The 16,263-nt window shown below is 42.9% G+C and overlaps 1 protein-coding gene across 5 annotated transcripts in view; it reads right to left on the reverse strand.

Annotated features, from left to right (window-relative positions):
* Positions 1 to 16,263, reverse strand: part of slc2a9l2 (solute carrier family 2 member 9, like 2) — a 145,007-nt gene that overhangs the window by 101,994 nt on the left and 26,750 nt on the right. For all 5 annotated transcript variants that reach the window (XM_062524337.1, XM_062524338.1, XM_062524336.1 and 2 more), the window contains exons 4-6: positions 14,461 to 14,621; positions 4,401 to 4,525; positions 1,334 to 1,479 (exon numbers count right to left, since the gene is read on the reverse strand). In XM_062524337.1, coding sequence (XP_062380321.1) covers positions 1,334 to 1,479; positions 4,401 to 4,525; positions 14,461 to 14,621 — 432 coding nt within the window. The remainder of the gene's footprint in view (positions 1 to 1,333; positions 1,480 to 4,400; positions 4,526 to 14,460; positions 14,622 to 16,263) is intronic.

Raw genomic sequence — 16,263 nt, forward strand, 5'->3', positions numbered from 1 at the left:
GCTCACTGCTCTGGGTTGTGTGATTCACCTCACTGTGTGTTCACTGTGTGCTGTGTGTTCACTAATTCGGTTAAATTGGGTTAAATGCAGAGAACTGAATTTCCCTCACGGGATCAAAAAAGTATAATATATTCTATTCTATTCTATTCTACCTACAACAGTTAACATAACTGAAGTAGTTTATGTGAAGGACGATTTTACAAATGTAATACATGTCCCTGCCTCTTAAAACTGGACAGAGCAGATACTTACAATACATATTTCACTACGTTGTAGACATTTTCAAATGCCTATAGTGCAGTAGGCTCTGTGTGGTTTCCTGTCAAAAGTAACAAGAGTGGTGCAGAATCTGAAGAATACAGACCTTCCCACAATTGTACCAGACACCCACAGAGTCCCACAGAGCAAACGTTATCTTCAAACACTATAAGGAACACTACAACCCAACAAACACCCAGAACTACAATGCACACTGCTAGCTTTGGTAAATTCCCAGCAGGTCTTATTGCGTGATTCACAAGTGATACGGAGCCGGCAGTACAACACTGTTGACTGAATATTTATGCGGCACTATGGGGGAAATCTCGCAAGACGCACAGCGTGAAATGCAAACAGTGTGTGATGCCATGAGAAAAAGAAGCATACTTGTGCTTGTGTGGGTGTGTGTGTGTGTGTGTGTGTCAGTGTGTGTCTGTGAGTGCTTGTGGGGAGCATTTATTGAGGTTTAGCACATAATAGATAAAGACAGAAGAATAAGAAGAAGGAAGAGGGCTGGGCACAGAGAGTGTGTCCGAAGGAGCAGGATGGTTTAAGATGCAGAGGAGGTAAAGAACCATCTCAGTACGGATGGATTCAAGCCTGTGGAGGACTGTGGCCTGACATCTCATCCTCGTTAAGCTGACACGGAAAGGGAGTGAAAGGAGAGAGGGTGAAAAAGTGTGTGTGTATGTTTGTGTGTGTGTGTGTGTGTGTGTGTGTGTCAGAGAGAGAGAGAGAGAGAGAAAGTGTGTAAGAGAGGGAGAAAGTGAGAGAGAGGAAGATCAAGAGAGGAGGGGGTGGAGTGATAAAAAAGAAAGAGGGAGAGAGAGAGGGAGAGAGAGAGAGAGAGAGAGAGAGAGAGAGAGAGAGAGAGAGACTCTGGAGATGGCTTCACAAGGGCAAACGAGCATTCCATTACTTCTTAGCTGTTCATGTGCAATGTCAAGTCAAGGGCGAGTGGCAGCCATCTGAGACATGAGAAGGTGTAGAGATGAGAGGCTTTACAGAGAGAGGATGTGCGAGCGCCTCAATGGGGAGGAAGAGGAGGGAAGGTGTGATACTGTATATGCCTCACCTGTCCGAAGATCTCCGGCAGCCCGAGCACCTGGCCCGTGAAGACTCCCAGGCAGATGAAGATGGAGTTGAATTGGCCGATGGAGCCGCGGATCTGGCGTGGGGAGATCTCCCCCAGATACATGGGCAGGACACTCAGGGCGATCCCTGGAGGAGGGCGAAACAAACAGGTCAGCACTCCTGTCCGGTCAGCGCCCCCTTTGTGTCCCATGGAAGAGATGCTTTAGGAGGCGGTCATTCCCATGCCGCATTCCCCTTCCGGACAATTGCACTCATTGATGCACTTTTTTCTTACTGCACTCTACCTTTTCTTTTTTTTTTTCTTAGAATTGCTGCTAGAATTGTTTTAAACAGCTTAAAATGTTTACCATGATATAAGTCGCTTTGGTTTAAAAAGTGTCAGCCAAATGTAATGTTATGTAATGTAAGTAAGGGATAACGGCCGACGAGGTGACCGGTTCGATGGAAATAATGGCTAGGTGGAGGTCTAGAACTCCGGCGACGTGCGAAGCACGCCGTGCCATTATTTCCATCGAACCGGTCGACCTCGAAGGCCGTTATCCCGCTTATCTCCCGTTTGTATTCATAACCTGTATATTTAGAACATAGTTTTATTCCACCGTTGCGTCCGTTAACATCGCTAAAACTGTCTTGACTGTGGGACTACTTTCCGCCACATATCAACTTTCTACTTGCAGGACAAAACTGCCGTTACTAGTTCTAAATGGATGGTTGCTATGGCCAAAAGCCAGTCGTTAGTTCTAAATGGCTGGTTGCTACGGCCAAAAGCCAGTCGTTAGTTCTATCTCTCCCGTTGTCAAGCGGGCATATCCCAGGATTCTGATTAACTTTAACTTTGACAGATCGCTACTTTTATAGCCTACATGGCATCCAACTAGCTACAATCCACCTCCGTCATATGCTACAATGTTACTATGGTTCTGCACGTCTGTATTTCAGCTTGGATGCTACGTGACAGTTCATTTAAACTTCGCAACGAGTTTGGCGAATTAATATTAAAGTGTGTTACGGGAACTACTTCAAAGGTAGCAGGTTATACGAAGTTAATGGCCACCCCATCAGCCAATCAGAGAAGAGAATTCCATTGTTGAGGGAGATAATGTAATATAATGTAATGCTTTAGCAACTAGGAAGCAGATGGGTGTCTGAATCCTTAGAGGTAAGGACAACATGAATGTTGAAATGGCAGCAATTTCTGCCCATTCGTTGAAGGCAATTATGAAGTGTTCATTCAACTGTGCTACAGCAATCTCTTTTCCCAGCAGTGCATTCACTGTAATAGACTGTGGTGGGCTAGTACTCTAAGCAGCAGTTATGGCTAGAGTTACAATTTCATTTGATTAGGCCACAGCAATGCTGTCTAGACTGCCGGGACGGGCCATTGCATTTTCTATTTGTTCGACTTTTTTTCATCGGTGCATTTTTTTAGTCTGACCATCTGCATTAGTAGCACATTATGGCAAATTACAAGTGCAGTTCGAACTAACAGCCTCTTCAGGGATGTTTCTAGAACAAATTAATGTTGAACCATGCTGATACAGTACGACATAACTTCTGCTGAAAGACTAAAAAGGCTCACCTACTCACCTAGGCTCATCTTGGCTTCATCGTTAGTAGCTACTGTTGTCATTCAAACCATCATAGTTCCATCAATATTATTAATGATGCAATGGATTAATGTTAATCCCATAATGCAAATTAGTCCTACACATTTATAGAGGGTCAAAACTACAGGATCATACCTCAGAGCATTTAAAAATGATAAACTGAAACTGGGAGAAAGAAAAATATCCCAATATCCCAATATTTGAGCCTATCACAGTCTATTGATTACTTACTCATGCACAGTAGCCACATGGTAAAAAGATCCAGTAACAGCGGTGTCTAACCGCTGACACAATATCCATTCATTACAACCATCAATCCAGATGAATGAATATTCATTTAAAATTCTACAATAAGCGACAATCTCAGCTGAAGGGTGTGAAATGAATGTAATTAATGTAACTGGAAACAGCAAACAGACAGAGGACAGAAGACAGTGAACATTGCTGTGCACATGGAGGGACTGTCAATCATAGGCCTACACCCACACATATATATTATATATATATATGAACACGGGGGAGTCAAGAGCCATCAAAAGTGACACTGACAGGCCAGACACTAATGCTTGTGACCTGTCCTGACACAGAGTCTGGTGCGAGGTGGCCTGTCAGATCAAACGAACAAAGTGAGGGCAATGAAACCATACTGTCCAGAGAATTGTCTGAGACACCCCTGAAGGGTATATTCCTAGAGGAACTGTCTGTGATCAATTATCTTTGATATGAAAGAGTAGTTAGATTGCTCTAATTCTAAAACTAAGAAAAGAAAAGACAATTACAGATCTAATTAAGTCCCATTTGGAGATATCAGCCTCCTGACATAATTGGCCAAGAAATAGAAAGTGTTGTCACTGGACTGAAGGGTGCCATGGTCTCATTCTAGAGATTTGACTTGCTGTCCAGCTCTGACACTTACTCACAGCTTGGCTCATTAACTCGCCCTACTGGACAGGATATTATTAGATATCAATCCGTCCTAGTGGCCGAAGCCACCAGCTAAACCCACCTTGAAATTACTGTCAGGATGATCAGTTTTTTCCATCAGCTACTTTGACATTTACAGTTACATGAAATGTCTGCCATCTTGGACAAGAGTGAGAAGAGACCACATGGCATCACTGAATGCGTATGTGTGTAAAAAAATAAATAAAGTCTAACTTCAGACACCGTTTTTTGGTCTCGTATTTTCAAAGCACATTAAGACAAACGTGTACACATTCACAGAGTAAAATCCATCCTCATAAATTCAATTAAGGAAATGTCATCAATCAAGTGTAATTACCTCCTGGCTTTATTCTTACACCTCATATAATGACTTTTAATTTGAAAAATGACGAGCCGTACTGAGGTAGTAATTAACGTTTGCAGTGGACAGACCAAAGGGAGGTGAGAGGCAGTTGGGTAGTTGGGTCACTGGGTCAGGATAAGAGGGACACTCACCGGAGTCCACGCCGATGATGAAGCGACCGATGATGAGCATCTCAAAAGAGCCCGCGGTCTCCCCCAAAGCCATGAGTAATGCGGCTATTATCGCATTCACATTATTCAGCAGCAAGGTGCCCTTCCTATGATCAGTCACAGAGAGAGAGAGAGAGAGAGAGAGAGAGAGAGAGACAGACAGACAGCAAGACAGAGAGAGAGAGAGAGAGAGAGAGAGAGAGAGAGATCGTTAATTGTAATTATATAGTTGTTATTTTATATGTACTATAAGAAATGCTTTGGCAATACAAATTTTATTTTTTGTCATGCCAATAAAGCTCCATTGACAATTAAATTGAAATTGAGAGAGAGAGAGAGAGAGAGGGGGGAATGGACATAAGAAGGGTGGTTGATAAAAGTTAATTTGTCAAAAAAAACCCTTCTTTGTAGAGAAAATGTTGCTGGGGCACAATTAAATTATTAACCATGCAGTTATCAGCTCACGTCATTCATCTGCTCATGTACTGTAACTGAGGAGGTACAGAGAGGCTCCAATGAGGCTCTATTGATTCTCTGTTCACTCACTCTGTCTCTGTGTGGAAGAACCGTATTTGACTTTGGGATAAGGGAACTCCCAGAGGCTAAACAATACTAGGGTGTTATATAACATCTATTTGTAGAGACCATTCATTTTCAAAAATGGAGGCAAATCCATAGCAAAATTACCTTCAGAAATGCAATATAATAGAACAGCGGAAAACATACAGCTTAGAGAGTCGCCATTGTTTATTCTCCACAGGATGAGTGGAGCCATTATTTCATTAGTTTCATAAATAACAGGTTTGCATGTCAAATTACAGGCAGATGGAGGGAAATTAAGATGGAGGAAAATGATGTCAGGCGGAAAACAACAATCAAGCTTTTCAGATCTAAAGTAAACATCCTTATCATTTCATCAATCATAAAAAACACTATTGCCATCAGTGCAATTAAAAATGCCGAGAAAGAGATGCACTACAGAGGATCCCTCTTTGTTAACAACAGTTCTTATCGGATTTGGAGAGTGTCTTTTTTCCCTTATGCACTTTTCATGTTTCACATTTACTGTACATATCAAGGACATCACAGTTAAATTGTTAAAAAAATAGAAACCTGGCCATGATCAAATTCCCATTGGCATACATGAGACTGTCGGACAAATATATTTTGCTTGTACAGTAAATGCTATTCAGCTAAATGTAAAATAGCCACTAAAACACTAAACTGAAGCAAGTAATGAAGATGTGGAGTAGAGTGGCGGCACTAAAGTACTTATTAAACAGACTTTTGATGTCGCTTCTTTAGACTGCAGAATTATGTCTGATCTCGAGACAACATTTCATCTCTGTCGACAACAGACGGTAGTGGATCATATTTCACCTTTCACAACAAACACATTTGTCATTCTTTCAGATGTCACATCATGAGTGCCAACAACGCCTGTCATCTAATACTCCAGATATGAGCACTCCTCCTGGGACTGAGAAGACACCGCGCATGCCCATCGCATTCATTACGCTGCTAGCCGGGTTTGTTTGTCGCCATCATAAAAGCATTCGCTCTGGCATGTTTTTCATGCCTGGCTTCACCCCTTCAAATCAATCATGGAGAACATCAGAAAAAACGAGGAGATGTGGTCTGATGTTTAAGTTCAAATACACTTGATCCTGTAGAGACTTGATCTCTGTACCCACTGTCCATGATCCTCTGTAATGTAAGGGACATAGACTCTCTGAGAGACTTTAAGTCAATCTGTAATTGTGTTCCAACTCAAGACCAACATTACACAGGCACTATTACACAGAATAATGTCTGAAATGTCAATTTGCCATTCCAACATTTCATTCAGCAATAAACATTTTTTTTGATTATTTAACATGGATAAACAAACAACATTCATCCATGAAGAGGAAAATATGAACTAGATAGAATGACATATTGTAAAAAAGGGCGAAAAAAGGGGTTCTAGAAACTACATGTTCTAAGAATTGCAAAAAGTCCCTACAGTGCAAAAGGGCCTTTTGTTAAGAGCAAGTGTCTTGTACACAAAGCCATTAACAGCGATGTGTACAGTATTATCCCTGTCCAACAAGGAAAGCAAGTTTACATAAACCACCCAGATAAGAGTGTCGTATCCAATCCTCTTATGTGCATCGGATGACGGGTCCTAATAAGCCTGTTGACTCCACCGTGCCTGCCAGTGGTCTTACACAATGCATTTAAAGTCAGTCGAGCTGGTCAAAATCTCCACATAAAGCTGACAAAGCTGATATGGAGTGTGTCGCAATGTTTCACGAATGCAATCGTATCTTAAAGCAACACAGCCACCATTCGTCTTTTTGAGGTATATTTTTTTATGAACATCTTCGAATGTATTCTGATGGAATATGGCAACGTAGAGGACAGATAAACAACCCCACCATTCAGCCAGGCTATATGCGCTATGAAGCACTGTGACTCAGGTCAGAGCACCACTGTTGTTGATGTTTTGGCATGTTTTTTCAGGTGGGTTGCCAGCTAGCTGTAGACCAAAACTCCAGCACAAATTAAACAATCTATGAGCACAAACTCAAATTTAAACGGACTACATCATACTTTGTGATACTCACAACTACACACAGGACTGTGAGCTGACCTGCGTGATAAGCATCATATCTGACCAACACTAAATATCCAGATCAGATTCCAATTACCTGCAACAGGTATTAATCACAGTTGTTCACATGAGCCTTGTTCCAATCTGCATTTCCATCATCCATTCCTTAGCTTTTATTTGCCTGATATATAGAACAAATTATGTGTTAATGACTCTGTATGAGGCTTACAGTAGCTAATACGTTCCGGAAATTAAGCATGAAAGTGATTATGCTCTGCTTGGTTTGATTACTAATGTGCATGGCATATATAGGTTTGCCTTCAACAGCAGGCCTCAACCCTACAGTATATCAACTCTTAGGCTGGTTGCCAGTCTGATTACAGCATACAGTACATGAGCCTGCAACAGATATGGTCCATCTGGTCAGCCTTCTGTCATTCACATCTATTCTTCCATAAATAAATCAATTTAATTATTTATCAATTTGTGTTTTTCTCGATTGCTTTGAGCTGCTTAAAGACACTGGGATCCACTTGGTCTTCAGGAACACCTTCTTTGCACAGCAGAAGTCATCTCTTGCAAATGCGTTTTCATTGGGTTCACAGATCTCACACACCCTTTTGCACAGATCACACAGATGTCATTGAAAAAACCCAAACACTATAGATAAACAATATAGATTTCTCCATGCTAAAAAAAGGAGGTAGAGATTCCTTGCATAAGTCTGAATCTCTAATACACCTGTACATGTGTGAAACTTTTTTGCACAATTCCTCAATCAGCAATCATTCATTATCCATAAGAGATGCCATGTCTGTGTTGCTATTTGCAAGTATGCTTTAAGGCACATTTAGAAAAGTACTGTATTGCTCTTTGGTGAAGAAAACAGTACAAAAGGTTTTTACCATTGGCCAATTTAGATGAAATATGACAACTTGTAGTTCAATGAAATGTGTAGTTGCTTGCTTGCTGTAGGTCTTAGATGTTAATGACAGTTATATTTTGGGAGGAATTAATACAATTATTTATTTATTCATTCAGTACAGTTTTTTTTCTCATACCAGAAAAATGAGAAATGAAGGGAACAAACATGATGCAAAAAGCGATTGAGAAAAACTGTAATTAACTCTCTTTGGTGGTCGACTAAAATAACACAACATCAATGTTACACACAGTGCAACACTCTCTTTTTAAGGACACCATCATAGCCATATCTACTTTCGATGTAAAAAAGGAAGAGACCATGTATTGTACTTCCACTTAATATAGCATCATGAGCATTTCACCTTTACCAGGTGGTGAGAGAGAGTTACAGAAAAAGAGAGATAGAGTGTGTGTGTGTGTATATATGTGTGTGTGTGTGTGTGTGTGTGTGTGTGTGTGTGTGTGTGTGTGTGTGTGTGTGTGTGGTGTGTGGTGTGTGAGAAAGAGATAGATCACAAGCTGGAGAGACACGGGGTAGGAGAGGGAGAAAAACATTAAAGTGAGACAGATGACAGTGCAGAGGGAACACTAAGAGACTCTTAATGAGATAGCGATTGGCCCATGATAACAGGTCAGGCTAGACCTACTGCAAAGCTGCCGGAATGAGTTTTGAAGAAACGCAGGCATATAACAGAAGAATGGCAAACACATTTCTCTTCTTTAGAGACACAATGACATCCCTTTTATAGCATAAGTAGACATGACTATGCTCCCATTTATAGCACTTCCACTCAGGATAACGTCATGAGCATAACGCTATGCAGTAACATAGCTCTGCATATCTACCACATGACGAGGAAGAGAAAGGGAAACATCGCTTTATTTTGTCTGAGAACACCATCCATATACCCAAATGGTCACAATCATACTGTATGGAAGGAACCATAACACAAGTCCATGATAGAGGAATTTAACAATGTGTATGCTTTGAATCTAAAGGCCCGAGTATGGTCGGGCGTCTGCGTCGCGCGCACGCGGCACTGGTGAGCGCGTGACGAGAATTGCGTCATTTTTACGGCATGCGTCGCGTCTTTGAGTCGACCAAAATTTAAGACCGCGCGTCTCTTTCACGCGTAGACTGCGCATGTATGAAACGGAACTGCTGTAAAGACGCCGCTCCAGTAGGTGGAGCACGTACAGAAATAACGCTTAAAACGCAGCAAACAGAGACAGAAGAACATTTAAACTGGCGTTTCCTACACGCTAACGTTGTTATATGATGACAAAACATTAGTCTTTGAGTATTTTAATAGTCAGTTGTAAACAAAGACCTCCTATGTAATCCAAGTTGTGTAAATGGACTGAAGTTCGCTCTAAATATATACTTTTATCGATTATGCTAACCGTTAGCATCTCTATGGGATTTCTCATACACATTAGCCATAAGCTAACCCATTAGTTTAGCTGTAACTTGGAATGCTAGCCAACGCGTGGTGTGCTGTGCCTGTTCTGGTGGATGATAAATGGAGAGATGTGAAGAACCAACTCATCAAACTTTTCAGCAAACATGAGAAAGTACTAGTGGTGCTTCTCCTCATCTAACAGCTGCATCTTTTGTGTATTTAAGTGTGGAACACTCCTTCCCTGGCTCTTCCTTAGTTCAGTGGTCGCACATCCTAGAGTATCACAGTTAATTCGTAGTGCGCCGGCGCTAATCTTGATCGGCTGGCGCGCATTCAGGACACAGACATTGGAGTATGCCTCTTATATGCGTCTAAAATGACGCACGTCAAATGTCCAGTGCCGCGTGCGCGTGACGCAGACGGAGGAGTGTGCTAGCGCCTTAAGTTACAATGCATGCACCTGCACGTGCAATGTCGATTTCATTGTAGAGATTAAAAGCAGGATGCATTAAAGTAATCCAACAGACACCATGCTGATAACAAAATCTCAAGCATGCACTCCCTATATGTCTTTGCCCTGCCACAGGATGTAAGTAATAGCATACAATATCAGCGCTCCACTTGCATGTTTTTTAAATGAAGGAGGACAGCTGCATGAAACAAGAGGCGGCAAGTGGACACTGCAATATAGAGACTCCATTTTGTTTCTTACAGATATGGAGGGAAATGGGGAGGAGAGGACAGGGTGGGAGAAGGAGAAGGAGAGGGAGAGAGGGAGGGAGGGAGGGAGGGAAGGATGGAGGGAGGAAGGGTTGAGTGAGCGAGTATATCATTTCCGTACATTAAATATGCTCATTATTGCATAATGTATAAGCACAGCATATAGGAAAAATCATTTTCCAATCAAACACAAACTCAGACACCATCCGCTGTGGGTCTCTTGCAGTGGTAGCCCCATTAGCTTACACGCTGGCTATTCTATCAGTGTCTCATTACTGGAAAGGGCCCAGTGCCCTGGTGAATATGGTAATGGCCAAGTGCATGGTTGGTAATGGCCTGTTATGCCCTGTGGTACGTACAGTATGTGTATGTGGCGTCACAGCAGCTATGTGTTTTGGAGTCTCCGAACAAGGCAACCTCTGCCCTCATTTGAGCCCCTGATACTTGGAGCATATCCAGTGGGTCACATGATGTCAGCTATGTTGTCCCTGACCTTGTTGACGCGTATGTTTACAGCACAACCAGCACGCCTACAACACTATGGCAACTTACAGAATTGGCATCATATAGTGAACAGTTTCCATAGTGATGTGCAATCCCTGACAAACATGAATAGACTATGGTTGTCAAGATCATGCTTTCGACGTGTAATGGGGTGGCCCATCAAGTCTAAGAAATAGTAAGGTCTGTGTGTGAGAACACAATATCAGATTTGAGGAAGCATTTTGATGTGACACATTGACATTCGCTTAGTTCTACCTAGCGAGTTTTTAAGCGTCTTATTTGTTGTCAGCCATTCATATTCAGCACACCTTAGGGCTGAGTGTTGGTTGGGCACCCACACAAAATTCACACAGATTAAAGACGAGTCTCTTGATGTACCGCAGCCTACAGGAGAATACAAGTCAGGAGGAAAGACTCACTAATGATGACAGGGTACGGGGGAGAGCCACGTTGGGCTGCCAGATTACACGATTCGGTTCGAGTCAAACATGTCAAACTATTAAAGCTGAGAATAAATGTGTTCATTAGAGCATCAAGTCTTTTCCTTTCATCTTCTGGCTCCCTCACACTTTTGACATCTTTTAGTTGTCACGCTGTGTTTAACCGTCCTCCGCAAGACAAGAAGATAAATGAACGCTTATGGAACGTACACTTTAATTTGGCTAGGTGGGCCTTTTGGAGAGAGAAGAAAAAGGTGCCGGGGAAGACCTACTGAAACCTCACTGAGGTCTCTGCAACTGGAGGAGAGAGCGATGAAGCCAGGCGACAAAAAGTAGTGGAGAAATGCCAACAATAGCCAGCGGCATTGGTAAAGTAATTGGCTGGCTATGGATGTTATTGACCTGTGTGGGTCGCAGCTGAAGAATCAACACCTTCTCAACCTTTGCTGCTGCAGCAGCCTTTATATGCACTGGGGGGCTTCTAGCAAAGCAAACAATACAACCACAGGAGCATCTCTATCCTATATATTGCTATATTGGAGGATATCAGGACAGGAACAGAGATGTAGGTTGGATACCTCAAAAACAAGGATTTCTAAAATAAAATAAATGATATACTGTAGCAAGGTATGGCAGTAATGGGCAGTAAACAAGCATGTATGGATGTGGTTCAACATCAGGCATCATTTGAATGTTTCCCATAGACTGTGTCTGTATTTCCTATTATAGTATTGTTCTGAACCACAAAATGCATATATCTCAACTCCAAACTCTCTGCTGTCAATTACTGGCTGTAATTCAGTGCACAATCTTTGAAACATCATTAAATCAGCATATATCTTATATCTCATATGGTGATACTTGAACATTACCAAATAGCCTAAACTAGTTCATCTTATCTAAACGGCAGTGAGGCGTAAGGGGCCAGTAAAAGGAGAGACATGGCCAGGTCTCTTAGGGTCTTGTCCGACTCATGTCCATCCTCCTTAAAGCCATGTTGTTCCCCTGACAGAGCGCCTGTGGCAGCTCAGCGAAGTAGGGGAAGAGCGAAGCGAGAATGGGAACATCTTGCTTAATGGAGTGTCCATGTCAGGTCAGCATCTGACAGCACTCACATGTTCTAGGTTGCGGGTGTGTGTGTGTGTGTGGGTGGGGGGGGGGGAACTACCAGGTCACGCAAGCTGGCAAATATTAGTGTGTTTAAAATAAATATATCACGTGTGTATATGTATTTTCTCTTCATCTGATAAGTAGTTTGCAGGATTAGTCACGGGCCAATAATCTGGTCGGCCACTTATTATAGTCTACGGTCGGTCACCAGTAATTAAATCCCTGTAGTGGCTGGCCGGTAATGAGCGTGGGGGCGTTTGACGGTGCAATGGGGCAACATGATGGATGGAGAGGCACGGAGAGGAAATCGTGGGGAAGCAGACATTAAACCACACCAAACCTCTAAAAAACCTGCCGTGCTCCACAGGGGAGGCTGTCGGTGCTAAAATTACCCAACAGTTCCTCCTACCAGGAAGTCTCACTGTGTGCATGTGTGCAGAAGAAAGCACACTGGGGGATGTTTGGGAAGGAAAGATAACAGTGGTGCGAGAGAGTGAGAGAGAGAGCAAGAGAGAGAGAGAGAGAGAGAGAGAGAAAGAGAAAGGCGAGAAGCAGAGGGATCAGGAATGAAGGATCAAGATAAGAAAGGTGGGAGAGTCGGGCCGAAGGATGTGAGGAAGATGAAGGCTTTGAAAGGTAAAGAGGCTGACAGAGACAGAGAGAGGACAGAGAGAGGACAAAAAGGGAGGGAAACTCTACCACTCCACACTCAAGGTCATTCAAGGCCATAGCTCCATCCAACATCATCCACATCAACCATGCCTGCACATGCATCAACACGCCATATTGTGAGCTCACGTATGACTGCTCATTAATTCATATAATTCACAACATTCAAACAAAAGTCATATGTTGTTTGTGTGTGCTTCGCCTCACTGTGTTTTCACTGTGTGCTGTGAGTGTTCACTAACTCACGGATGGGATAAATGCAGAGACCAAATTCCTTGCATATTACATATGTATGTACAAGTACGGTATACTAGGGGTGGCACGGTTCACAAAATCTACGGTTCGGTTCGTATCACGGTTTAGGGTCACGGTTTTCGGTTCGGTGCGGTTCTTGTTGTTATTTTTTCTTTTACTCTTTAACACTCCAGAAACATATTTCAGCACATAGCTTAATCATCCACAATTAGGCTAGAGTATTTAGAGAATAGTTATCATGTAATAATGCACAAACTGAATTTGACTTCACATAAAGCACATTATTGTCTGAGGAAACTTTAAGCTTCAGTTGAGATTTTGATAAAGCAAGAGGGAAGACATTGATGATTTCAACAATCTTTTCATTTATTTGGCAGGGATGGTGCACCAGCACAAAATGTAGGTCGTCCACCCATATTTTTCATTGCATCGCCTTTTTATCGCTCTCCTTTCATATAGTGTGAATGATTTTTTAACAAGATGTAAAGCTTGTCTTTATTTGAAACACACACATTATGTCATTATTTATTCATTCTATATACTGACATGTCTGATATTCATAACAGCAAACTTTATGCAGATTATAGCCTACTATTCATTATAACTCCACCTCTTAAATTCAGCTGTCTGGCTGAAGCCTCAAAATATTGTAAACAAAGTAGCAGGCTAAGCTCATCATACTCTAATGGTTGGACTGTTCAGTTTCGCCACATGTGTTTTAGTTTCAAGGTAAGCTAATACTTTTTCTCCTTGGGACCGGCCCTTTTAAGCCTTGGAGTTGAAAACATTGGTATTGAGATGGTCAGTCAACTTGAATGCAAGAGATTTTATCAAATGTCTGATGCTAACCGTTTTTAACAGTAATTTAGCTAATCGTCTTCTGTGCGTCATTGCGTTCACGATTGTGAATGTTCTATTTGGATTAATGTGCATGTCGAGGGCGGGTGTCCATTGAGTGCGCACGAGAGCGGGCCAAGGAGAATGAGTTTACTTCTACTGTTTGGTAAAGTTGCACGCATAGTCTACAGTTGCGGAAGAACATGCTTCCACCCGAGCAGGATCAGGTGCATCAGTTTGACCACGCTAGGGATGATCTCTTGCACTTGCCATTTCTAAAACCTTGCGCGCAGCACTCAAAACTCCATACTCCTACTCTCGCACGTAAGGGAAACACGTCGTCACATATGTGAATCAATTGCGCATGCCATAACTAGCCTGAACCGTAGGACCGTACGACGAAAACACACTCCGAACCGTGACATGCGAACCGCACGGTTCGGAGCATTTTTCAAAAACCGTGCCACCCCTACGGTATACTAGGCTGATAAGCCTGATTTACTGATTTACTTTCACGTTTTTTAAACACACCTTGGTCAGTTGCTTGCACCTTGGACAATTTGAAAGGGAAAGGGTGTTCTTACCTTCCAAAAACTTTAATGAGAATGGGGACAGTGAGGGTGCCCACCAGGCCGCCGATGGCAAAGATGGACACAGTGAGAGACCACAGCAGGGTGACCGTCTCTGGGCCGATTGGTTCCTCATAGCGCTCCACCCACGTCTTATTGTAAAACGCTTTGATGTACTACAGGGACAAAAGGAAACAAGAAAGAACAGACACAGTAAAACAATGATAATTTATTTTTCCCGATGGCAGACAGACGTATATGCTACACACAGGTTGCACAACGCTTGACGGTGCTGAAACATAATGAGGGCCAAATGCCAAATAAGTCTATGTCCAATCGATGTCAATATGGATAACCGATTAATCAATGGTTAGATTCACTTCAGCATGAAGACTTTTTGCACTGACGGAGGAGCGTTAAAGACAATATTTTCCTGGTAATTCTTATCCCTACAGTGCATTCACCAAACAACCCTAAACCAAAACCTTCAGGTCCACAAGAACCGAGGTGAGAGGAGGCCATCGCTTCTGTCTCAAACACACAGTGGGCGGGAAAAAAAACATTCTTCACTCTTCATGCTGAACCGTCATTAAAGCTGTACCTGTCATGGGCGAGACAGAGAAAAGGAGGGCTGACAGTGATGTGGTCATCACATATCTGCCTGGCTGACAGTTTACACTCTTTTCCAGATGAACTCGGCGGCAAGTCAATATTGCAAACAGTATGAACCGTATTTCACCTGCGACATGGAGCGAGCGCTCACCCCACTGTGGGAATGATAGAGGCCAGCACTAATGAGAAAACCATGTTCCTCTTTTCTCGCTTACTTAATGATTCTGTCCCATCCTCCCTTTTCCTCCATCTGGCTCTCTGTGCTCCTTCGCTTTCTTTCATTCTCTGGCTTCTCTCTCTGTCAGTCGTTTCCACCCCCACTTGTGCCCTGCTTTCCTGTATTTTCCCCTCCAGCCCCCATACCCATCCTCTACCTTTTCTTTCTCTTTTTCTTTCCCTTTTCTCTTTTCTGCCTTTGCTCTCAACCCACCAGGGACTCCAACCAACACCAGGGGGAGCCTGACATGGATGGTGCCTGGGGTGGAGAGCCGACGGCTGGGGCTAGTGAGGCAGAGCGCCTGGGCCCCCTCTCTGGAGACCCCACCCCCTCCTCAGATATCAGCGCGCCCCAATTTAAGCACTCAGACGCAGCAGGTAGAGCCTGGGCCAAAAAACAAGAATCTCCAATAAGGCAGCACCTTTGGCTGGCAACACACGGCTCTGGACGGGCATCAGAGGGATGAGCTCCTCTGCTGCTCAAAGGGGCGGAGAGATGGAGCGAGAGGGAGGGGGGAGAGAAATGGAGGATGGGAAAGGAGGGATGAAGAGAAGGGAAGAGGGAGGGGAAGATGAAGAGGTGTCAGGGGAGGCAGCAGCAGTGTGGGATGGGCGGCGGCAAATCAGCTTGAGCTCAGTGCGCATGTGCGCCGAGCACCGCGGCTTTTCCCAAAGTCCCCAATCATCTAACATTATCTCTGAGCAAAGAGCACAGATGATATTTTCCAATTAGTCTGCACATCAGACCAAAAGTTTGACTTTTGAACCTGAGGGAATTGTGAATCATTATCATATTTTTGTTTTTATGTAAATGACTTTCTTTTTCTATGGATGATACTCCAGTGTTTCTTAGATATTCCAATCTGCATCGTATTTGTTTCTGTCTTATAGCCTTTTGCATAATGTGTTGAGGTAAATAAAAATGTCTCTGTGTCTTGTGTTGAAGGAAGCTTTATTCTTCCAGGCCAAAGAGCTTCTGTTCCTCTTTGC

Source organism: Sardina pilchardus, chromosome 21 (genome assembly GCF_963854185.1).
Source record: "Sardina pilchardus chromosome 21, fSarPil1.1, whole genome shotgun sequence".
NCBI lineage: Eukaryota > Metazoa > Chordata > Actinopteri > Clupeiformes > Clupeidae > Sardina > Sardina pilchardus.